This window comes from Panicum virgatum, chromosome 5K (assembly GCF_016808335.1).
Source record: "Panicum virgatum strain AP13 chromosome 5K, P.virgatum_v5, whole genome shotgun sequence".
Taxonomy (NCBI): domain Eukaryota; kingdom Viridiplantae; phylum Streptophyta; class Magnoliopsida; order Poales; family Poaceae; genus Panicum; species Panicum virgatum.
This window is the reverse complement of record NC_053140.1, coordinates 22,525,852-22,551,201: the sequence shown is the minus strand read 5'-3', so window position 1 is coordinate 22,551,201 and position 25,350 is coordinate 22,525,852. Positions and strand designations below refer to the sequence as shown.

Genomic DNA, 25,350 nt, shown 5'->3' with positions numbered 1-25,350 from the left:
TTTGTATTTATACATAGTGTTGGAGTTTTCTATAGGGTACCCAACATAGTGAGACTATATTAGTAATCAATAGCGTAGATATGGTGTCTAGACTAGGATCATCGTTCGTTTACCTTATATCCCACAGATTATTAGCGGTAGACTGTAACTGGTGATAGCCTTATCGGTCCTTTACAACCCCTCCACATTTGGATATAATATAAAGTCGCTGACCCGAGTCATCTGGCGGACCAAGAGTAAACCAGTGCTCTAAGTGAGTATCTTTAATTGAGAGATCGACCTTGAACTTACCTTAAATGCTACAGGAGGTCTTTTTGTCCTCGCCACCTATTTTGGTGTATCTTTGTACCGACTAAAATTGAAATTAGTGCACACACGTTTCTTTGAATTCAATACTCTTAGAATACTGTGTAGAAGCGTATGCATGCGCTTGCGGATTTATTCACTATCACTAAAATAACTGATAGGCACCACGGTAAAGTTTTTTACCACTAGCTAGACCCAAATACACCATATATTTCTACTAAGAATTATATTGCTTTTAAGCGGTGCACCATGGTTAGTTTACAGCTGACTTTGCCTCGTTACAGATCGTGTACAGAGATATTCCTAGTCGTCGGTACTTTGCTTATATCCCGACTAGTTCTATTCAGGTCGGAGTACTTTACAACGGCTCCTGTCCTATCCCGAAGTAATCCACATCGCGTAAGTGGGCCCGTGTCTGGTATGGACAGCAAAGTGACGAACCGAACGGTAATGGCTGGCTGCCAAGTGAACTTTCGGCGCCACTTGCGCTAGAGTGGCGCCATGCGGATGTGCCAGCATATATGTAACGGTTGTAGCTCGGAGGCCAATGCGACGTACGGTGGCTCAAGAGTCTAATCACGCCATGGCACGCACGACGACCTTGCATCTTGCAATGCCCCGCCACACATCGATCAACTGCTCTGACGTGAGGCGAGCTGGCCCTATTACACCAAAGCGACTGTAGCTACTCCCTCGTACCAACGGCGCGTGTAACAACAGCAGCAGCGCCAGCGCGGTGGATTGCTGCTGCCGATTTGCACAGTGGTCGCCCCGTCGCTAATGAGGTTTTAATTACTGGGGTGGCCTGCGTCCTGCCGTGTCCACGGAACGAGTGGCCCGGGTTCCGTGTCCCGGGAGCTGTCAAATTAAACAGGTCTCCACCGCTCCCCGACTCCATCATGGTCGATAGTGTTCATTATTGGAGTCGGCCCTACAGAGCACAACATCTCACCGCCCTTAACTACTGAAAGCAACATCGGCGTTGCTAGATCGACGAGCGGAGGACATATCCGGTGCTATCGTGTTACCAACTTTAATAAAACTAAATCTATGCATAAAAATTTTGTCCAAAAATATGAATTGAGAGAGCACATGAACATCTACCATCATTTAAAGTTTGAGGTTGAACAAATATTTTTGCAAGAAGAAAGAAAAGAGAAATTTGCACACCAATAATTGCGGGTTTAATTGTTCATGGATGATCCACAACCGCAGCTATTCAAGTGTATGTTTCTCTTTTTTGTTTTTTCTTGCACAAATTTTAGTTTCACCTCAAAGCTTTATCGATGGTAGATGATTATGTGCTCTATTCACTCATATTTTTGGTTAAATTATTTGTACATAAATTTAGATGTAACTAAAATTGATAACACCGTAACACCTTAATAACACTACTACAATAAATATTTTTCGAAGCGGTAAAAATTATAAACCGAGACGAGCAACCGCAGCGACTTTAGATCCAAGATCACGATAAAATGACCTCTTTTCTGAGATAGTTTTGCTGCCCTCCTTGGTTAATCAAATAAAAAAAGTAAAAAGCCACTGAGCCCATCACAGATCTAGCCTCCCCGCCACGTCCCGTCGCCACGCGTAACAGACTGCGCCGCCGGATCCGGGCTCCCCGACCCCTGCCGCCGCGCGTAACCGCCGGATCCAGCTCTGGCCCTCCGCAGCATCCACACTCCGATTCCTCCCGGCCTTCCCACACCTCCTCCCGCGCGCGTCCACCGCGGGTGGGCCGTTGTTCAGTGTCATCGAGCTCGGCTCCGGCACCGGCACTGCAGGGCTCGCGCTCCCCAACCAACTCCACAACGTCGACCTCAACGCACCCCTGCTCGCCTCCGCCAGTGGCGCCACCTCCGGCGTGCCGCTCCCCTGGGTGACGCCGTGGCGATGCGGGAGGTGGTGGCGGTGTGGGCGGAGGCACGGCTCCCTGAGTCGCGTGCGTCGGTGGATGGAGGGAGAGAGAGAGGAAGGAGGGGCGGCCCTCATAGACTGAGGGAGAGGACAAGAATGAGTGTGAAACTCTAAAGACTGGTATATATATTTGTGCTCGTAATTGGATCTTTTGGGCTAGCGGGTTGGGCCTGATTTATTGAGGCGGTTGAGTTACAATATCTGTCTCGGATAATATATTTTGTGAGGTGATTGTCGTAACTGACATGGTTAATTAAAAATAACCATCTTGATTAATTAAGAATGACCACCCGGTTGCCTAACATTAACCGAGGCGATTAATTTTTCTATCAGCCTCCAAGTAATTTTTTTAAACGTCACGGTTAATGTTTTTGTTGACACTGTTTCTTTGACACGTGTCAAGGAAGGTGATGGTGTGAAGAAAGAAATTACCAATTTGAAAAAAACCAAAACGTGCACAGGACCAGAGTCAGCCGATGAAGTTGCAGCCGATGGGTCAGAAGAATATTCCAAAGAGATGATGATTTCGTGTTGTTTGGAAATCGGCAGATAATGGCCTTGCTGATGAATCAGACAGGGAGAAAGGGTTTGGATTCTACCAGAATTCTGATGATTCGGTTAATATTTAGTATAAATTTATTTAGGAAGCCTTTATTTTTTAGTCAAGTCATATATTTGTTGTACTCGGCTAGGACTTGTTAGCATATACTATATATATCAATTGTGCGGGACCGGAAAAGGCTGATACACATCCAATACAACAAACTCTTTACAATTTCCTTGTAATTTACTTTTTTGTTGGCGACTTCGCTATTTTTTTCGACGAGTTCTTTCAAACTGATCAAGAACGTCTCACATTTGAGCAACTTGATTTGTTGGTGAGTTTTCATTTTACCGAGTATATCTGAGCTTTAACTTCCGGGCGTATCGCTGTGGTTTCGTTAAGTTCTATTCAAAAGTTATCGAATTTGTATAGGCTTTGATCTCTGGCGCAACGCTGTTTTCTCGTCTAGATTCATTCACAATTTATTGATATCGGCTAGATGTTTTTTCTGTGTTTTTGGCTGTTATCAAATCTATCTGCTTTGAAACATACAAAATTGGCTATAGGCTTTGCGATATTATCATATTATCATAAAAGCTGATTTAGATCTGTTTCAAGCAATATTGATTAGCATTGTCTAAGTTACACATTTGTAGTTTTTATAGTGTTAAATACGTGCAATCGGCTGCTCCGAGCCGATCTTGTTTACTCCGCATCAGCTGATTTGCTGATGCGTTTGTTTACTCCGCACTTGCATTAAATTTTCTTTTGTCGTTTTCTCAATCGGCAGAGCTTGTCGATACGTTTGTACGAGACATATTCAAAATTCCAGACGATACGCTCTCAGATCTAATATTATCTTTCCCTTGTCAATTGCAAGTCAAATTGACTGACACGCTCGGTTGACTTTTCGAAGCTTGATGAACATTTACCCCCGGGTTCAAGTGTGTTAATCTTTGCGTCAATTGTTTTTTTTACAGTGGAACCGGTAACACGAGAGATGTTCTCTTGATGAGTCGATGAGCGATCTAACACCCAAAATATTAATTACTAATAGATACATATTTTTTCTAATTCAAGTGATGGCGTCGGTACTGTCTCTTATCCTGTCGTGCCACGCCGCCATTTTCCTGTTTGTAATCCTGCTACCTACAGTGTAATCACTATGGTTCTGCACTGGCTGCTCCAGCGCAGGACGAAGCCGGACCAGATGCGTCCACGCACGTCGAACAACTCCGGTGTTACCGGCTATTGGAATATTAGTATGTTACCAACTTTAATTACAATTTATTTTAATAAAAATATGAATAGATAAAGCATGCAAACATCTACCAACATACAAAGTTCGAGACTGAACAAAAATTTATACAAAAAGAAATAAAAAAGAAAAACTTGCACTTAAATAGTTACGGGTTCAGCTGTTCATGTCAGATTCGAAACCCGCTATTACTCATAGGCTGGTTTCTCTTTTTTATTTATTATTGCATAAATTTCAGTTGTATCTTAAATTTTACATAATGGTAGATACTAGAATGTCTTATCTATTCATATTTTTCTACAATTTTAGACGCATATCAGTTGCATCTCAAATTTTGCATAATAGTAGTATGCTCTGTCCATTTATATTTTTTTCTACAATTTTAGATACATAAATTTAAATATAATTAAAATTGGTAACACAGTATCATCCAAATGGCACGTAACACTACATGTGTTCTCGGTGTTCACACAGTTCAAACGCAGCTCCAGGGCTTGACAAGCACGGCTACCGTGAAGAAGGTTCTCGTCCTGCGCCATCCCCGTCGTGGATTGGATTGATTTTATCAGTCAATTATTGGGCTGGCATGCTGGGTGGCTGGGGTCCATATATACAGTAACACGTCGAACATTTTGCCTCGGGCGGCAATCTCGACGTGTCCCGTCGCGCGGGATGGAAGGGGGATTTCGGGCAATCACGTGGGACCCCACGACCCAATTTGCGTGTTCACCGGCCCGGCCCCTCCGGAAGCTGCAGGAAACAAATTCTCTGCACTAATTGCAGGAGGACTGAGCCGCTGTGACGCGGGCTAGGTGATCACCCGGGCCACACGGCAGTGGTCGAGACTCACGCGAAGCTGCAGCGAGAGCACAGTCAAACGTGCGTGCTACTCCGCTTGCGTGCGTAGGGAACCAGGGGAGCTTAGGTTGCTAGGTTGACAGATGGCCTGGCACCTTTGCATTAGCAAACCGTTGATTATTCGATGGAATTCGACTTAGTACGAAATCAGATGGTGTTTCCGAACAATCAACTCTGGACTTATGTTCAAGACCGGGGTTATACCCTTAATTAAAATAAAAATCTGGACCCCGCGCGAGGATTCCTTGCTTTGCCGAGTGGCATTTTATTTCAGCAATGTCAATCGTGCTGCTTGCCAGTACCGTGGGAGAAACGACAAAGGAATTGCAATTATTGCAAGCGTGACTACAAATAACTAGTAGGAGTACTACTACCTCGGTTAAAGATGACGTTTCAGAGTGTTGTTGGTGGCTGGGGTATTAAGCTAAGGTTGCCTGAACCTAGCTTGGAGTGATACCAATTGTCCAAATAACGCAGGATTGACAGAGGTTATCAGGCCAAACAACCCGGCCCCTTCCTCTAATAATATAAAGGGAGCTAATAATGATGCAATTCGCTTCAGAGAGAGTGATGTGCAACTATATATAAAGGCCATGCAATAAATTAATTAAGTTAGAGCAAACAAATGAGCAATCGCTGAGATCAATCCACATCACAACAACATGTAGGGTGTAAACGACTGTCATGCACAAGCTAAAAGTAGTAACCTTCTGTGAAGGGCAGATGCAATTTTGTAACTAAAAGTATATAGGGTCATAAATCAGAAGAATTTGATACACATACTTTTTATTAGCTACATACATGTAGGATGAAAACTTAGTAGTAGCGAGCTAATCGGCAGATGGGCGTTTTATTCATCATAGAAAGCTAATATAAGATGAGAAGTATTTCAGCGTGAGATTGTTCACTGGAAGTTGAACGGATATCCCGTGGTTGCTAATCTGTCTGTGCTAAGTTCTCATCAATCGTGCACACTCATAACCTCATTTTGTCCCGAAAACCTAACTGTGCCCTGGTTTAGGAATGGGACGATCTCGAAGTGCTATCTTGTAGGAAACATAGCAGACAAGTAGCTTCACCACACAATACCAACCCTGAACACGAGAAGACAATTATGTCTCGTTTTGAACTTTTTACTTGGTGGTTGTTTTGCCTTATTTAGATGCACCGTGTAAAGTTTTGAAAAGATAATCTTTTCATATAAAGTATTAAACATAGACTAATCACAAAACAAATTATAGAACTTATTTGCAAATTATGAGGCGAATTTTTAAGGCTAACTAATTTGTCAGTAGCACATATTTACCGTAGTAATTACTGTAGCAAATTAATGTCTAATTATGACTTAATTAGGCTCATTAGATTCGTCTCGTAATTTACAAACAAACTATACAATTAGTTTTTTATTTCGTCTAGATTTAGTGTTTCATGCACGTATCGCACGTTCGATGTGATAGTTTTGAAATTTTTAATTTTACATCTAAGGCCTTGTTTAGTTTACTTTAAAATTCCAAAACTTTACAAGATTTCCCGTCACATCGAATCTTTTTACGCATGCATAAAATATTAAATGTAGTTAAATAAAATAATTAATTACACAGTTTAACTATAATTTGCAAGACAAATCTTTTAAGCCTAGTTAACCCATAGCGGGACAATAATTATCAAATACAAATAAAAATGCTACAGTGGTTTACACCCAAAATTTTATGCATCTAAACAAGGCCTAAATACAACAGGCTAGAGGTAAATCAATTCTAACCGGGAGGTATTATTGCTGCTGCCTGGGAGGAACGCAGGACACACCGCAGATCCCTCGCATTTCTGCCACAACCAGCAGTCAACAACTTTCGTTTGGACTAAAACGGCCATCACGCGAATGGCATGTACGCTATTAGTTTTACACGAATGTTGGTAGTACCTCAAATTTTGGGTGAAGCGAATATTCTAGTATTTAAATGCATTGCACTTTCAGTGGTAGACGATGTTCCTGCCGATACGAGACATTTATATTAACTTCGTCAATTTCGAAGATTTTGCCAGCTCAGTTTTCGAACATGCTTATAGACATAGAGTTTACGTGTGTGGGTTCGTAGAGACGAGTGTGTGAGTTATACTGTATAATCTTAAAAAAAGTCTACCATCACATTAGTAGGCATAATAAGCTGATTGATCGCTTATATGGATGATAGAGCTAGAACTTAACTTTTGGTCACAAGTGGATTAGGATTGGAATCAGGATAAGCTACAAGTCTCAAGATGATTGAAGGAAGATCTGGTGGAAAGCAACTTCAAGAGGTAAAGTATAGTATTTACTTTATCACCACATTGAAACGTTGCAGTTGGGAGTCGGGACACCTTGCGCTTGTTGGAGCGTTTGCTTCTCTATCTTCTCACTCACCACACATTTTAAAAATAGGGCAGCGCATGGTTGCAGTCTCCTATCATATGGTCCTCAAAAACATCCGCCGGCCCATCACATCTAAAGTTCAGGAGTAGGATATCAATAATGGCCTTGCTTGCCGTTTAGGTTCAGAACTATTCCCAACCAATATTTTTTAAAAGTTGCGTGGATTCTGTTGACGATTGTAGTACGATGGATCGGAGTCCTCTCCCACCACCCTAGACAATTACTTTCTACAAAATAGAGAGGGAAACCGTTTGTGTGACATAATAGTATTTTAGTATTTTACTAAAAATCTTTTGCTTGCACCAACAATAATCTTGAGTAAAAAATAGTTTCCTTTTAACGTGACATGTCTCAAACTTAAAGATCCCGGCGTATGATTGTGTGCGGCAAGATACAAAATTATAGTGATTAGGTAAATGTGCCCGCGTGTTGTTATGGCAAAGTTAGTAAAATATTGGATACGTATATTTGTCTGTGTTAATTTATAGAGATCTATGTGATCGAATTGTTTACGGAGAGTTTGGTCCGATTCACATAATGTATGGACTAAGACCTCCCTATCAATGACTCAAGAGAGACCACCATAAAAATTTAGGTGAAAATGTTAGGTGATTTAAAAATTTAGGTAAAATCGTTACACACACGTAATGAAAGAACACGCATAATGAACACATCTTTTTTGGAGTTACAAGGTTGTTACATCTATCAATCCTGTTCATTCACTGTTGACCCTAACAAATATCTGATTTTCCATAAGAACAATCGGCAAACGTGTCTGGCTTTATGCACACGATTCAAGCAGCGTATGGACCGACCAGTGGCCATCAAATCAAATAGCCTATCAAGCAGGGCAGGAGGATTGTTCTTTGTCCACCTCGCTCATTTAATCCCGAGATCTCAGCGGTCTTAGTGTACGCCTGACGCATCGACACGGGATGATAATAGACAAAAAGGCCGGCGCCCATCCTGACCATACAAACTTTATTGCTTTCGAGTAATACTGGACCACGTATGTATGCAAAATCAGCCAGCGGTATGCCAGATGCACTTTCTGCACAGACCTTTCTCTGGCAGGGAGGGTGCAGGCACTATATAATCCTCTCCTTGCCTTCTGCTTCAATCCTGATCTTCTATTCCACCCCTGGCCGAGCACAGGTATACACCAGAAACGACGACGAAGCCTTGCTACTCTGTTCATAGCCTCGACGTACAGTTGGTGAGGCACACCAGAAACACCATGGGCATCCTGGACCACTTGTCCGATGTCTGCAGCATCACGGAGACGAAGGAGGCCCTCAAGCTCCGAAAGAAGCGCCCGCTGCAGGTGAGTGAAGATTTGTGTGTTGCGTTTGTGTGTTTCTGGATCCATCTATCTTGCACACAAACAGAAGGTTTGGAGTTTTCTTGATCCCAATACATAAGCTGTGTGTTAAAACCTCCGCTGGCGATGGCGTCTGCAGACGGTAAACATCAAGGTGAAGATGGACTGCGAGGGGTGCGAGCGGCGGGTGAAGAGCGCCGTCAAGTCGATGCGGGGCGTGACCAGCGTGGTGGTGAACCCGAAGCAGAGCAAGTGCACCGTGACGGGGTATGTGGAGCCGGCCAAGGTGCTGGAGCGGGTGAAGAGCACGGGCAAGGCGGCGGAGATGTGGCCCTACGTGCCATACACGATGACCACCTACCCCTACGTCGGCGGCGCCTACGACAAGAAGGCCCCGGCGGGCTTCGTCCGCAGCGCGCCGCAGGCCATGGCCGACCCCAGCGCGCCCGAGGTCAGGTACATGAACATGTTCAGCGACGAGAACGTCAACGCATGCACCGTCATGTGATGATCCCGGGCGTGAGCCGCTGGCTGGGGATGGCTGTGGCCATGGCCATGGATGCGCTCGTATGTATGCTAGCATGTTCAGACGGAGGGCTAAAGAGAAATATGTTTGCCTCTAATGAGTTTGTATGTGTTAGGTGCATTAATGTCGACCATGTGTTTGGTTCCCAACAAGAAAAGCAAGTAGAATGAGTAGCTAATTTTGGGCTCTCTTTGGGAGCGTACTACACTCCAGCTGCTGCATAACGCCATATCGATTTTTAGCATTTGTCGTGGCTATGTTTGGACCCGGATCTGATCAACGCTTAGTTCCGGATCCAACAGTTAAGTGGAAGTTCAGGTTTTGATTTGGGAAATTGTATTTGAGTTGGTTTAAGCATATTTCATGATATACTAACTCTCCACAGATCCAGACCTTCCCACCCTATAAATATAAATGGAGGGAATTAAATCTATCAACAACACAATATTTTTTTTAACTTTTTCTTTGCCCCAGCATTTCCAATACATATGTTGTTCTTCCTTTGGCTCTATGGGATTAAGAGTGTTCTAGGTGGACTGCTGATCCTAGAACACATCAAAGTGCGCTTGCCCGATGGGGCTCCTCTCGAGGGAGTGATCATTGGTTTCGCGTTAAGCTTCCTAATAACAACGGAAGTTCCTATTTTTGTGCAACGGCGCTGGAAGGTGCTCCCCTGCGCATTACATGTGATGTGCTTCGCGTCAACACCATGTCTAGGTTTTAAGCCCGTTATGTAAAGTAAGGTGCACCTAGAAATATCTTGGATTTAGTTGTTACCCCTGGAATCTAAAAATATTCAGCTCGTTAGCTCAATTCGGAAATAATGGTACTATGTATGTTTTTATAATATGCATTAAGGACAAGATGATTAGCATAAAGTGAAATAATGTTTTGGCTTTTTGGCTCATTTTTAAGAAATAATGGTACTATATCTTTTTTAATTACATAGTATAACTCAGAACAACGCACACACACTCACCCCTACGAACGCAACGCACAAACAAACGCAAACCTTATTTTAAAGAGTAAAATGCACTGGGGGTCATTAAACTAGTTGACCTGTTCTGTTTAGGTCCATGAACTTCGAAAATGCATTTTTAGGTCCACGATCTATTCAAGTGTGTCACTTGAGGTCCAAAATGCCTCTGACCGGCGTTGACCGCCTACGTGGACCGCCACGTCCGATCCAACGTGGCCGCTGGCCGCTGTGTGCCTCGCGCCGGCGACGCAGGAGCCGGCCAACACCGCCATGGCCCTGCACGGATCCGGCCGTCGCCGCCATGGCCACCGCACACAGCAGCTCGCTGCCATGGCCCTGCGCACAGCAGCTCGCCGCCGCCGCTCGGCGCGACGCCACGGCCGCGCACGACGGAGAGGGAAAAGGGGAGGAAGCTGCCGCCCGACGAGGACTCCGCGCCGCCCGAGCCTATAGTCGCGGCCACCACCTGGGGTCCGTGCGGTGCCGCCAGAGCTCTGGGAGCCGCTCGGGTCCGCGCCGAGCCGCGCGCTGCCCACGCCGGGGCTGGAGCTCGCCCACCGCCCCGACGATGCGGGCGGCGCGGGCCCGCGGCGCGCGCGGCGGAGGGAGCAGGGGATGGCGGCGTGGCCCCGTGGCGCGCGTGGTCGGAGGAGGGCGCGCCGGAGAAGGGAGGAGGACGGAGGCCGGCGCAGCTCGCCGTCGCCGCTGCGGAGCTTGAGGGGCGCGGAGCCGAGGAGAGCTTGGCCGGGGCCCCTGCTCCTCCGATACGTCGCCGTCGGGGAGGGAGAAGGCGTGGGGAGGGAGGGACCGACGCTGTCGGGGGTGGGGCCCTGCTCATCGCGCCGGCCGCCCACCCCGCCGCGCGCGGATCCGGCCGGCCAGCAGAGCACGCGAGGTGGCCAACGGCCACGTTGGATCGGACGTGGCGATCCACGTAGGCAGTCAACACTGGTCAGAGGCGTTTTGGACCTCAAGTGACACACTTGAATAGATCGTGGACCTAAAAATACATTTTTAAAGTTCATGGACCTAAACAGAACAGGTCAACTAATTTAAGGACCCCCAAGTGCATTTTACTCTATTTTAAAATTATTTAGGATAAGATGATTAGTTTAAAATTGAACTATTCATTTTGACCTAAACCATATATATTTTTTTAGACAACCTAAACCATATAAATTAGGAACGGAGCTAATAGTTGAAATGAGGAGGAAGTGAATCAGAATCATTAGGAACCACGTTTTACGTTTCACTTCACATCAATTAGCCTGGATTCCGCGGGCTTTGTAACCATTTCCTGACCGGTTTTGGATTTTTTTTCCAGCTAAAATATGAAACGGTTGAAAAAGGTGGGAATCGGGATATGAATCCCCTCCCCACATTTTCACACATTGTTCCAGAACTACAACTCACCTACATCTCGTAGTTTGATAGCTTTGTTCTTTCAATACCAAAATCAACATGCAAAACATACAAGTATGAAATAGGAAAAGGTCAATTTCACTCCCTCGCCAATTCACCTCGTCCGCTTAACCCCTGAGCAAAATTTATGCTCAATTTATTTCCCCCGAAATATTCCAATTAGTCCAATAATCTACCTCCTAATGATATTTCTCTTTTTTTTCTCCATTTACGAATTCATGAAAAATTCATAATGTATTTTTATAGTATAGGGCATCATATTAAGTCACATTGCAAAATTTGACGTTAAAATTCTACTTGTATATGGAAAAATAAAAAGGAGAAATCTCAATAGATTAGATTTGACCAATTGAAATAGTTTTGGAAAGTAAACTGAACCTAAAGTTTGTCCAAGAGGTTGAAGTGGATAAAGAGGATCGGCGAAGGGAGTAATTTTCCAACAAAATATGCAGGTCAATATAACCACTAGCGATGCCAAACTGAGCAAGCAAGTCAATATTAGTAGCTCTTACATGATCAGCATGAAGCCAACTGAATCATTGCTTGATGCATATTTTATTCCTGGGTCATCGTAATGTAGGTTCCAAACTGACGCTTTATTTTTGCAATTCCTCTATTGCAAACAAGAATGAACACTATATATCATGTCAATGTAATCTTCCATGTGCAGACAAGTCTGCGAAATTTAACAATACAACAGCGAAGTCTTCCATGAGTGCAAAACTGGGCAGTTATCTCAAAACATTTTATCACTCAGCCCTGGAAAAGTTGGGGCGAATATTTATCATAAGCCGTTTTTTTTTTTTCACCATTAACCTGAAAAACATAAAGAATTGTCAAATCCAACATTAGTCGACTTGTTTAGATTTTCAAAGGTGATCAAGTACGCAATTGTAAAAACACAGAACATGACTTAATGGGAAGTATTTTTAGAGAGAGGAGAGGGGGGAGGGTGGAGGGGGAGAGGGCGGGAGAGAGGGAAGGGTAGGGGGAAGCGAGAGATAAACGAGAGAGAGAAGAGGAAGAGAGAGAGAGAGAGAGAGAGAGAGAAGAGAGAGAGGAGAGAGAGAGAGAGAGAGAGACGAGACGATGGAGGATAGTCAGGGATTGGCAGGTGGAGGGTCTTGTTCTTTTTTTTTCATCTGAGGAGAGAGAGAGAGAGATCTGTTTTAGTGGAGCGGGTGTCGTGTTCAATGCATGCATGGTATACTTGACTACTTGTGATACGGAATATAACTTTTTCTTCAAGGAGAACAATGTACTAACAGAATGCAATTATATAGACCGTGTCATTGTCAATGTATGCATGGTATACGTGACTACTTCAGATATGGAATGTAGCTTTTTCTTCATGGAGAACTATGTACTAACAGAATGCAATTAATAGACCCTGTTACTGGAATCACAAATTGGTATCTGTATCTTACATGTTAAGTATTTAACCCTCAATGATTGCAAGATTGAAATGAAATGGTAATACTTAAAAGAACCTTCTAGGTGTATTTCGCTGCTATTTCCCGCATTAGACTTTCAGGAGCTGCAGAGAAAAAAGGTAGTCAGAGATAGTAACATTTGGCATATAAAGGGTTGAGGACAACAGCTTAGAAGAACATGACACCTTCTATACCACCGGTGAAATGTTCAAATTGACCCATGGCTTGTCTAATAAACATTTCCACACCACTAACAACTTTAACACCACATTCTTCTGCTTCTCGTAGAAGCCGAGTAACCTTTGGGGCATATACAGCATCGAATACCACATCGTAGAAACTCAGTGCTTTCTGCAAATTTAGGACTGATCAGACATACTTTGGCATCACATAGGTGTACCAAGGTTTATGTGGAAGTTGAAGAGGGGGGAAAATGGACGTCTTTAATTTTCGCAAGTCCAATAGAATTATAGCTGCATGTTACACAAACTCAGACCTTCAGATAAACATGTTGTTCTGATCAGTTGCAGCACCTGCTCTATTGATACATTTGCAATTTTTCTTCACAAATGTGCTCGGAAAAAATTCTTTCAGCTGAATTCAAATAATCTCGACTTATTGACCAGCAGTTTAGGTTTGCAATATTATGTTTCTTTAGTTGGCTAGCCTATCCTTGCTAATGGTGGAGGCAATTTGATTCTCAAAAACAAAAAGAAAACTTTGGGTGGGCAAGTAGAGGTCAGGGAACCAAAGACACTTCTTGATTACTCTCTAGTAACAAATGAGTGGCCTTTTGAGTTCCATGCAGACAACCATTTCAATGTTAAGTTATAAATTACTTTTTATGTGTTGGTTTGGATGTTTGAAGATGTTACTGGGTATAGTTGTCTCGAGAAAGTAGTTTAAAAAAGAATATTTATGCAATGTTTTATTAATATATCATGACAAAAAATACTAGTTGAAGTACAGTATTGAAGATCACCATGTCCACGTCTAAAACGTTCAATTACTTGTGACTCCAGGGAGTACTAATATTGGCAAGGATAAGCATGAGAACAAGGCATCCCTTTATTTGTTGCAAGAACAAGACACATAATTAGTTTTTAACTGTGTATGGCAAAAGAAACTTTGACACTAAAATGGATGGCTATTATTATTTATTCTTGAAAGACAAACACGGACAAGGAAACCAACAGATTTCTATGATCGTTTTGTGATAGAAAACAATGCCCTCCAATTGTGTGCGAGTGTTTGTGTGAGAGAGAGAGAGAGAGAGAGAGAGAGAGAGGAAGTTTGTGGGGCCACCTTTGGAATAGGAGTCCCATCAATATTTGGTTGCATCCCCAATGATGTTGCATTGGCAAGGATCATCCCTTCTTCAGGCCTGAAAGTTTCCAGGTCTGCTAATCTCAGGGCCTGACCTCCAATTGCATTGGCAAGACTTACTGCCTTTTCTGAAACACGAAAATAATTTTTCCACATTACTTAAGGATCTAAAATATAACCACCATTCATCTTAACATGCATGTAAATCCAGCATGAATCATTAACTGAAAGAGAGAAAAATTCAATCAACTTAAACAGCAGCAGTGTAGGTTGCCAATGCAGAAAACATTGCACAAACAAAATAACCTCAATAGAATAAAATGATATCTTAGTTAAGTGTTGACAGCTGGATGCCTGTATAAGTCATATAACTATGCCACCAGAGCAAGGCAGTCAAATTGATTGTTTAATGAGCACATGTTTGGGGCCACAAGCATAGTAGTGGATGGTCAGGGTCTGAAAAGGACTCAATCTATCAGCATTTTAGGTGCATGGTCAATTTGGAATCACCATAATCACTGCATGTTTGATGGAATTCTTCCTAAACCTGGGAGTAATGTTACTTGTTAGAGAGGAGTTGCACTTTCTGGAGTTTAGCTGGGGGCTCGAGGTATATCTCATCTCCTTCCGTAAGTGCCAAACAACAGCTGGGACTCTGGTTGAGGTTAGGTTTTGTATGTATTAAAAGGCAAGTGTGTAAGCTTACTGTATGGTCAGAGTGTGTGGTGGCTGTATGGGTAACCTAGATTAGAAATGAGCAACCTAGATCTATCACCATGCCCAAAGGGTACATAGGAAGATGTACAAAGTGCAGATAGCACCCTACACTAGTGCGTAATTACACAATGTATATACATCTAACACTAACAACCTGATAAATAACAAAGATCTAATGACAAATGCTGGCAGCTGATGTTGTGCGATATCTTCTCACATGCATGTGCTGTTGTTGCTACATGACTGATGTCGTTGCCCATTAGCAGTGTTGGGCCAGTACCGGCTCCAATTGCCATAACAAATCACGGTGTAAAAACAAGAAACAAATCTATTGTTTTTGTCTGCAGGTGCTGCTGCACCCAATCATTTTGCACAGATTCTGCTGTTTCTGGCTACAAACAAAAGTCCGCTGCTAAATGCTAAGAAACAATTGATGACAAAACAATATTACTATGTAGATTAGGACAAAACCAAGTGTTCGAGGACATGAGAGAAAACAAGATCTTGGCATAAAAATAGAAAAAAAATTCTATACCCTCGCAATGATATTCATTTATTACCAATGAGGATTCACAACCTCATGATGCATGACCAAAATGAAATGGAAATTATATCTTCCCAAAACATATGTATCTTTTTTTGTTGGTTTAGGGGCATAATGCATGTAGTTCTGTTTCATCAATATAAATTGTGCCCATGCTGATCTAGATTGAGGATGGATTACAGGATAGCAAATGTGTAGAAGCTAAATAACATCGAACATCATGTATTATAGAAATAGAGATCTTACCATAGGTACGATTTGCTACAACTACCCTTGCACCCTTCTCCTTGGCCCCATAAGCAATTGCCTTACCAGCACCTCCAGCACCTACAACAACAATAAGCCTACCAGCCAACGGTGAGATGGCAGCATCCTTGGACCCTGGACCTGTGAAAACATAAAGCGTCTGATATTTTTTCCATGGCATGCAACTGTGAAAAGAGAGAAGGTAATTGTTACAACCTCCAATACCATCCTCAATAGCAGATATTGCTCCAATGTAGTCTGTATTGTACCCCACTAATTTGCCATCAGGTCTTCTAATTATAGTGTTAATTGCTCCTATTGACTGCATATTTAACGCACAAAAATAGCATTTCAAACAAATCAAGAATGGTACAAATAAGAACTTCAAGATTGTACACTACATCCAGTTACCTGAGCAACTGGATCATGTTCATTGCAGCACTGTACAGCATCCACTTTGAAAGGAAGAGAGCAACTGCAAAATAAAATCATATAGAGTGAACTCGTAGCAGATTGACAACAGAACAGCCAGTTTTTGCTCCTCCATGGACCAGTCATGTTAATTAAGCCCTAAAGTAATGTCTATTTTGGTTCACTCCTAAATAATATTCTGAGCTATTTTGCCAAATCATACTGAGTGTATTATGTGTGTCAGAAAAATCTGAACTTGAAATAGAAAGGGAAAATAATAGCAACAGTTTACAGAAGAAACATATAGCTTGCTGCTATCATGCAAACTGATGAGATTGGAATATTATGATTCCAATTTAAAGAGACATTTTCACATTAGGTTATGGATCCTTCAAATATGCTTTTGTGATATATGAGCTACTGTTAATGAAATGATCATCCAGGTGGTCCTCAAATCCACTTAAATCTAGTGCGTCCAAATTATTGTTTCCACTCGAGTGATCTACCAATTAGTAAAAATGTAATGCAAATCTGACAGTTTTGCAGTACCAGATTAGTACCTAAATCCTGAAAAGTCTGGAGATGAATATGTCTCGAGAAAACTAGCAAGATTATCTCCAAGAAGTGGAAGATAAACAGCATTATATCCAACGTATTGAAGGCATTTATTGTGCAGAATTGGGCTCTTGCTCTGCTTTACTGGGTTGGCTATAAGACCAAGAACCTTTGTATCAGGTCCTATGCACCTTATATTGTAAACATCCAGTAATTCTTCAACTGTTGGTTGTCCAGGTGCTGATGTTTTTGCAGAATTTAGTATCCCAAATGTAAGATATCCACCAAACTTTGACGCTAACACCCGTGACATTAAACCTCTTTCACTCATTACGAGTCCAATCATAGGCACCTGTCATTATCTATTGGTCAGTCAAATGGAATTTGATCCAATATGCCATGACAAAGAATAATTCTAATAATAGAAGCAAAAGTCAGATGAATGTGAAATATGCATACTACCTTTGGAATCACATGCAGTTTTCCTATGTACAATATAAATGAATAAGCTAGCAGAAGAGCCCAACTTAAACCAACTGCTAAACTGTTACCAAACAAGTCCAGGAAAACAAAAAAAAAATGAAAAGAAAAAAGTCTAATAAGAAAGATGCATACAAGACCTATCAAACAAGGTTTGAGAACAAGGTTCATTTAAAACTAGAATTGCAAGAATCATGATTGAAGACTCAGACCTGAACTTTGACTCGGTGCATACAAGAAATAATTCAAACTCAACACCTCGTACACATCTTTAGAATATGATTAAGACCTATCATGCAGAAGCTGTCCAACTAATGGACTTGCATTGGCCAATACTTAGCTGCAGAAAACAATGGCAGAGGCATTTCAACTCAATCCGAGCAACATTGGCATCAACAATTAGACTGAATCTCAGTACACCCCAAAACAGATTATGGAGTACAACAATTGAGTATTAATTCATAGCTACTATAATTCTGACATTTTCAGAACAAAGCAGGATTGTCTACAATGCATATTTGGTTTCCTTTGCACCAAGGCATACAATTCTGATTTATTCCGTGTCCAGGTTGGGCAGGACATTTAAAGTAACAAAAGAGATGGAGTTCAAGGTCTACAATACACACAAACATCTATGAGCAGGACCAGCTTAGGCATTCCAGACAGGGCCCAAGCACACAAAATACTGAATTTAGCAAAATGATGGGAAGGATTAAGATCCTATTGAATGTAGTTTTCCACCTTAAAGTAGGAATCATGAAAGAAAAGCATCTTAGCAGAGCATGTCTGTGCTTCTGTTTATGTGGATAGTAAACAAACTGCTTACTATTCTGACTACTCTGGTGCATGCGACCATATATCATAGTAGTAGTTGATAAAACCTAGTCCTAGAGCTAGCTGTCCACGTGCACTATACAAACAGGTGGCATGAACGATGTTCTGTATCAGAAAAACACATTTGTAGATTCCAGTTATAGAGAATAGAAGCCTAATAGATTGGTTGTCACAGGACTTAATTGTTTTTTTATAAGTTATTCAGAATTGTTTTTTTATAAGTTATTCAGATTTTTGGGGAAAAAAACATTTTCAAGTATGTTAATCATTTCTCAACCACTGGTTTTCATGCCTTAGAGCTGTGGTTAATCAACTATGCAAGCTTTGCCTTTGCTACCTCTTTCGTATAGCGCAGCTAGCTATATTAGTATTGGTTCTAAAGAAACTCAACAGACACCAAGAATGGGCCACAGTGAAGGATGAATTTCCAATAAGTTGATCAACCTCAATGGTAGCAGTATGGCTGGGGGTGGAGCCAAGTGGAGGCCAAACAGGACACTGCCCACCCCCATTCCCAACCCCATGCGAGCGCGACTCAGCAAGATTATTGAAGTTTTACCACGTGCACTGAGTTCCTTTGAAGCACTAGCAAAAGCCTGCATTCTCGCTCAATAAACTGTCATTATACATCCTGATGTGGTTAATCAATATGAAACAAGCAGGCCACGGAGACCACATGACCGTGTGGTGCTGCGCATGACTGCACACAACGGCGGTAAGATCACGCCCTCCGCCCGAGCGCAGCCTCGTCTACAGCAAACACCAGCTGTGGCACTCCTCGCTCACCCACTGGGAGTACCCAAGCACTCTCTGCCCTAATTCCTTGTACTAGTGCCGTAAGGATTCTCCAAAAAATTATTAGCTTCTTATGCTGATGCTGTACATAGTAGAAATTGAAACCATATAGCTGTACATTAAAATATGGTCAGTAGTGGTTTTGTAAGCAAATAACACTCCCTAGCGCTTGTGTAGTTGTTCATAGACAACTCCCTCCACCACCACCCTAGATTTCAGATGAAGCTCCGCCACTAAGGGCCTGTTTGTTTAAGCTGCAGCTTTTGGAGCTTTTGTGAAAAGATGTTGCTGGCTTTTTTCTTCTGAAAAGCTAATAATAGCTTTTTAGATGATGCTTTTAACTTTCTGGAGCTTTTCAGCTTTACATATAAACCGCGTGAGAAGTTCGCTGTTTGGTTGAGCTTCTAGCTTTTCACGCTGAAAAGTTGCCCAGATGCTCAAACAAACAGGGCCTAAGTGTGGCACTAAGAATGCACACGATGGATACAAAGATGCATAACACTACACAAACTGATGGGAGGAGAAACTGAAATGCATTTCAGTCTGGAAAACACTTACTTGGCAGTGAACCATCACTTGGAACATCCGTGATACATCGACAATATCCTTAGCAGTTGTTGCAACTTTCACTATGTCAGCTCCAACTGCTTGTATTCTAGCCACAAGATTTGCAAGCTCCTCACAGGACGGAGTATGTTCATAATTATGCGAAGAAACAATAAGTTTACATTTGTCTGGCTTATTGCCAGAAATAAAGCTCATGAATTTGTCGGCGACCTGCAAATAAATAAGTCTGTCACAATAGTAGCTATATTATCTATTGATATACAAGCAATGAAAAAACATCAGGCAGAACATTCGCAAAAAGAGGTACTGGAGAGTGAATGTTTAATGTGAATAGCTCGTATAGTCTTGAACATAAATAAATATGACATTCAATATGCTGAGGTTTTTTTAAGACAGTCCTAACCTAAATAGATACTACATCAGCAATAAATTGCCTACAGAGTCCCATTGTAGTGTAGTAATGAGTGTTTTCCAGACTATGGTTCAAAAACAACTAACGAAGCAAATACCATTAGCAGTACTGGTATCATCATTATGAGCATAAAAAGTAGAAAACCTCTAATGCATTTCTTAAAGTGAGAAGTATATTGTCACCATTCTGTACAAGCCTCATCCTTCTGATAATGATAATCAGCATTGTGGCAAAACATCAACAAAGTTTCAACAAATCAAGCACATGCACCAAATAGATGCTAAGGATGCCATTTGAGTGTTGGGGACACCCCTGGCCCTGACATTTCACCTCTTCTTTTGGCCAGTCTCCTCTCTACTCGTTTTTCTTCAGTGAGACCGGCAAAGCTCATTCCATTGCCCACTCACCATGCTTAGTGTGCATTGCCCAGAACATTACAGCTACCCCATAGTACTGCTTCAACTGCCTCACTTATGGCTTGTGGCATCTTCACCACCTCATCTTTTTCCCCAGCTAACTCTACCAAACTGAATTCACTAGTAATGCTCGTTTGCAGCTTGCCCCAACCCTGCCTACTATCCACAGGCAAGCCAGTTTCCAGCAACACCTTCCTGGTTTGGAAACTCCGGAACTCTAGACTCTAACCCTAACTTGTCATCCCTGAGACCAAAAGCTGCCCATTGGCCATAATCATTGAAGGTAAGGTGTTAACATCAGCAGTAACTTCTGTGTACTGGGTAATATGTTAACATGAGCATCGTTCACACTGGTTTCCCTTTTTTTCAGTTTCTCTTGCTACATATTATCTTACTTTTTAATATTTCTTATTCTGACCAAAACCAAATGACTAAAAGACATAACTAAAGCATATCAAAACAATTGAAAATGGATTTAAACTAAATGAAATGGTTTGTCTGCTAGGGAAATGTATTCATAGTGTATGACAAGTGCATATTTGACACTCCTATTGGGAACACCCCATTTGTCGTTTGTGGTAGCACATATCCACAAATGCCAAGAACAGTCATGGGATGTTATACATGTAATTTTGTACCCGCTTGCATAGTTTCAAGTTCCTCCTTTGTCCAGGCAGTTCAAAAAGCATAACAGATTTCATTGTAGAATCCAACGAACCTTCAGTTCAACATCAACATAGTCTACACCTAGTTCCATTGCTAAACGTAGTGTGTCGAATCTTGTGGTGTCATCACCTTCATATTGGCCTCCTTCCCAGGTAGGTCTGTGAACAGATGAGTACATCATTTACGCAAGGTAAAATGGTGTTGTCTGCTATAAAGAAATTATACATAATATAACTAGCTACTACAAAGAAATGAAATGTTTTATCAGGCTTCAACAAAGAGATGTTTTTCAATAGCTGCTCAACAAGTATTTTGACCATAAAATTCAAAAGATTAAGATAAGAAAATGAAGGAAGCATAGAATTCAAAGAAAATTTTCTGCTAGGACCATTTCTTTCCTTACACTATGCTGACTATATAACCAGATTCATTTATCTAAGTGTAGAAACATAAATGAGCTACCTCACCATTATGGCCGATTGTACGTGAACAGTGCTGTGCATGCACAGCAATGATTATGAATGTAGGAAGGTTTTTCCTTGCCTCAACAAGAATATCTACCTCTAGAAATAATTCATTAATCTTCAAGGACAGTTAGCTATGTCATTATTTTGATCGATTCCTTCAATAAGTATGGCCCTCACAACAATTTATTGTAAATTGATTAACAAGCCATAAATTTCCCAAGTTAGCCTTTTAACTTTTCTTTAAAAAAAACAAGTTAACTGAGTGGAATCAACTGCCAACACTCCTGTAGTGTAGTGGTAAAGCTTCCCAGTTGAGGAAGACACTGGTTCAAATCCTGGTGGCACCAAAACAAAACCCTCGCTGGCAACCCAAAAAATAGTGGCAAGGCGCCAGCCTGTGGCACCTGTGGTTAGTTTGGGCCCTAGTACCAAGGGGTAGTTGCAGTGGTCGCTAACACAGTAGGTCGTGGTCGGCCCAGGTTACGGTGCGGCCCTATAGGGTGAAGCTGGGGTTCAGGGGTTTTCTTGGCCGGCTTGGCTGAGGTTTCTTATTGCAAGAATATTATTTGCCACATGCAATAGTGTCTTATCATCTGCTTAGCATTTACAACAATTGTTGTAAGTTTAAGGAATGCATAAAAACTGGAACAATACATGCAACATAATAAGGCAAAGGGCTCTGGATAGGGGTGCCAATGGGAGATCCTTAGGGGCACCTCCAACCCTCTTTAGTTCAAAATATTGTACTAGTTTTCTAAAATGTAATATCATTTTGGAAAACTAGTACAATATTTTGAACTAAAGAGGGTTGGAGGTGCGCCTAAGGGTTATCCACTTGCACCCTTAGCTCTGGACATGATGGCAATAATGTTGCAGTAGCTAATTGACAGAATCACACTCCTCTCCACATCAACTAAAGCTGTTGGAGGCTTGTTTTACGCACAGATGGCTGTGTTTTGCTGACACCTCAGGGTTGAAGATTACCATTCCTTATGTCACTATCAGCAATGGGTGGAGATTAGCATCTGTCTCGCATGGATACAATTATACAAAACAATTCAGATTTTTTAAGTGTCGGTAAAGTTATTCCTAGGTCACACGTCAATGTACGCAACTTTCTTCACATGCTTTATGATGGCTTTAGCTTTTCAACCCATGATCATGTAGTACACAGCCATGTGCCAACACAATCTTTGAACATGACATTTTCCTTCAATACAATGAGGACTAAGAGGCTAGTTCTGACCTGTGAGTAGTAATAATGTCAAAACTTAAACAGTATCATGTGGATGTTCCAACAATGATTCATGTGGAATGCTTGGCGACTTGTTTTAATGGTGAGAAACAGAAGCTTAGCAGGGATTTTGAAGCTTAATATAACAATATTTTTATATAGTTTGGTCAGTAGACTGTGAATTCAACAGCTCATTTGTGCGCAAAACAGGAATCAACAAGTAGACAATGTGACACCCAACTTCTTCGTAATCGTGTTGTAACACTCGTGCTATCTGTACATGGACTTGGTCCATAGACAGTGGGGCCCAGCTGTCAGCATGTGATGGAGAGATACAAGAGGAAGTCGCATGGGAGCAGAAGGGGGAGACAAATCAAAATAGAAACTGAATCTGGGGTTTCCCCTTTCGTGTTTGTCCTCGGTGGCGACCATCTCACGTCACGGCGATCTCGCTGGTGGATAGGGAAATTTGCCGGTGAGAACTTGTCTTCTTCCTCACGTCCCGGGCTTCGTTCACCACCGGCAGCCACGATGCGGTCGTGACACGTGTGTACTCCAGGACAGCAACCCTCTGTCTGACTCCTGTTTGGCGAGAAAGGAAGCAAGTGCCGAAACAAGGCCAAATGTGCAAATTGGCAGTTAAAGGGGTCCAATTACGCGCAACATCCTCAAGGATACACATACCAGAAAATTTAAGGACTTCAGGGGCTTATATTCAAAATACCCACTCAGAAGTCACAAAGGGGCAGCTCTTGTATTCATATTTTATCCCGCCGTTCCGTTCGATCCGTCAAAACAGCGTTGCAAGCAAGCTAATCTTAAGCGGTGACAGACGTAATGCGATTGGATAATGAGTAATGACTTGACGGTGACGCGCAACGATACAAACGAAGCGGCGTGCCGTGCCGAGTCGAAAGCTAGAACCTGGCGGGCACGGGCACGCCCAGATGGATCCCCGCACCGCGCTCCGGATATCCTGAAGTGGCGGCGGAATCTATGGACTGAATCGAACCCAAGCGCGGAAGCCATGGCCGGGAAGCAGAGGGGGAGTGGGCGGGCGAGGGGCGGCCGAACGAACCGGTAGGTGACGAGGGCCGGGAGTGTGCAGCCGCGTAGCAGTTGCGGAAGGTGCTCGCGGGGGCGGAACTCCTGGATGAAGTCGAGTCGGATCTCGACGAGGTCGGCGCCCGCGGCCGCGGCGGCCGCCGCGTCGGCCACCATCTCCTCCACCGTCCGCGCCACCAGCGGCACGCACAACAGCGTCATCTCCGATCCTGGGCAGGGCAGGCTACCGGCTGGCTCCCTCCCGCAGTGTGCGTGGATGCGGATGCGGGCAATCGGCAATGGCCGCCGCCGGGGACTGGGGTTGGTGGTCTGCTGGCGGGGGTGGGTGGGGGAGTGTGAAGGCTGGAGATGGGGAGGCTGGCCTGGGTTGGTGGCGGTCCTGGCGGACGCAAGTCAGCACTCAGCAGGTGGGAGGGTGGGCTGAGGGAACGAGGGGTTTGGTGGAAAGTTGAATTTTTGCCGTGAGGGCAAGGGCAATGGCTGTTGCCCAACAAAACCAATTCATACGACAATGCTTATAGTTTGTCTTTAAAATAAAAGAAAAAAAGTCTACATAACTCCCTAAACTATGGTGGCTAGACTACTTAACCCCCTCAAATTATAAAACTGGTTATTCTGTCCCTTGAACTTTTCAAAACCGGCCAAATAACCCCACAAGGCAGTTTTGGAGGGTGGTTTTGTCTTTGTCTTTTTCATTTATTTTAGCTGAATCTTTGAAAAATCATAACAAATCACAGAAAAATCCAAAAATTGAAAATAAATTTTGTTGGACTCTACATGAGTAGATTTATATAGTGAACATATAATATGGTATGCTTTAGTACAGATTTTTTGTTGTAGATTTAGATTTGCAATTAATGCAAATAATTCATATCTGCAATTTTTATTGTCCAATTGTGGTGAAATTTTTATGATGGCCTAATTATTGTATGCTTGAACTTTAGTAAAAATTTCATACTCACTGGATCAAGTACAATTTAGTTATAGATTTATTTAAATTTAACCATTATGAATATAAATAAATTTATAACAAAGGTATACATGATCCAATTATAATGAAGTTTTTACTAGAGTTCAAGCATACAATAGTTAGCCCACCATAAAAATTTCACCACAATTGGACCATGAAAAATGCAGCTATGAATTATTCTATTTAATTGCGAAAAAACATATACCTAAATCTACAACAAAAACTTTGTATGAAAGCAAACTATATTATATGTTTACTTTGTGGATCTACTCATGTAGAGTCCAACAAAAATTGATTTTCAATTTTTGGATTTTTCTATAACTTGCTATGATTTTTCAAAGATTCAGCTGAAATAAATAAAAAAAGACAAAGGCAAAACCACCCTCCAAACATAGCCTTAGGGGGTTATTTGGCCGGTTTCGAAAAGTTCAGGGGACAGAATAACCGGTTTTATAGTTTGAGGGTTAAGCAGTCTAACCTCAATAGTTGAGGGGTTTATGTAGACTTTTTCCAAAATAAAAAAAATCTACCAATAACTACTCACTATTCTGAAGTAGATTGTGGGAGAGAGCAAAGGAGAGATAAATATTTTTTTATTCACTTTGCTTGACCTTAGAAATCTTTTGACTATCACTACTTGCACAATGTATAAAGTGCAACATATAGAT

The 25,350-nt window shown here is 42.2% G+C and overlaps 2 protein-coding genes across 4 annotated transcripts; one reads left to right on the top strand and one right to left on the bottom strand.

Annotated features, from left to right (window-relative positions):
- The first annotated feature begins 8,217 nt into the window (after positions 1-8,217).
- On the top strand, positions 8,218-9,576 carry LOC120706957 (heavy metal-associated isoprenylated plant protein 20-like). The gene is made up of 2 exons (XM_039991717.1): positions 8,218-8,620; positions 8,757-9,576. Exons 1-2 carry the CDS (start codon positions 8,534-8,536, stop codon positions 9,123-9,125), a joined length of 456 nt encoding a protein of 151 aa, XP_039847651.1. The 5' UTR covers positions 8,218-8,533; the 3' UTR covers positions 9,126-9,576.
- A 2,415-nt stretch (positions 9,577-11,991) lies between these two features.
- Positions 11,992-24,115, bottom strand: LOC120706956 (bifunctional 3-dehydroquinate dehydratase/shikimate dehydrogenase, chloroplastic-like). Of its 3 annotated transcripts, none has more exons than XM_039991716.1 (11): positions 23,726-24,115; positions 20,999-21,104; positions 19,444-19,662; positions 16,782-17,128; positions 16,222-16,285; positions 16,027-16,132; positions 15,811-15,951; positions 14,283-14,431; positions 13,163-13,328; positions 13,035-13,081; positions 11,992-12,360 (listed from the first exon to the last, which is right to left on the bottom strand). In XM_039991716.1, the coding sequence occupies exons 1-10, from the start codon at positions 23,911-23,913 to the stop codon at positions 13,038-13,040; spliced, it is 1,530 nt and encodes a 509-aa protein (XP_039847650.1). In that variant the 5' UTR covers positions 23,914-24,115; the 3' UTR covers positions 11,992-12,360; positions 13,035-13,037. The 3 variants fall into 3 exon arrangements, 2 of the variants coding, with proteins under 2 accessions (XP_039847650.1, XP_039847649.1); XR_005688585.1 differs by having other exon boundaries at positions 12,004-12,360; positions 12,972-13,081; XM_039991715.1 differs by lacking the exon at positions 11,992-12,360 and having other exon boundaries at positions 12,807-13,081.
- Between the last annotated feature and the right edge of the window lie 1,235 nt (positions 24,116-25,350).

Coding starts and splice junctions, on each gene's coding strand:
- LOC120706956 (XM_039991716.1), bottom strand. CDS start 23,913: ATGACGCTGTTGTGCGTGCCGCTGGTGGCGCGGACGGTGGAGGAGATG. Junction 17,129..19,443: donor AAGTGATGGTTCACTGCCAA/GTAAGTGTTTTC, acceptor AGATAATGACAG/GTGCCTATGATTGGACTCGT. Junction 15,952..16,026: donor TATTGAGGATGGTATTGGAG/GTTGTAACAATT, acceptor ATGTTTTCACAG/GTCCAGGGTCCAAGGATGCT.
- LOC120706957 (XM_039991717.1), top strand. CDS start 8,534: ATGGGCATCCTGGACCACTTGTCCGATGTCTGCAGCATCACGGAGACG. Junction 8,621..8,756: donor GAAAGAAGCGCCCGCTGCAG/GTGAGTGAAGAT, acceptor TGGCGTCTGCAG/ACGGTAAACATCAAGGTGAA.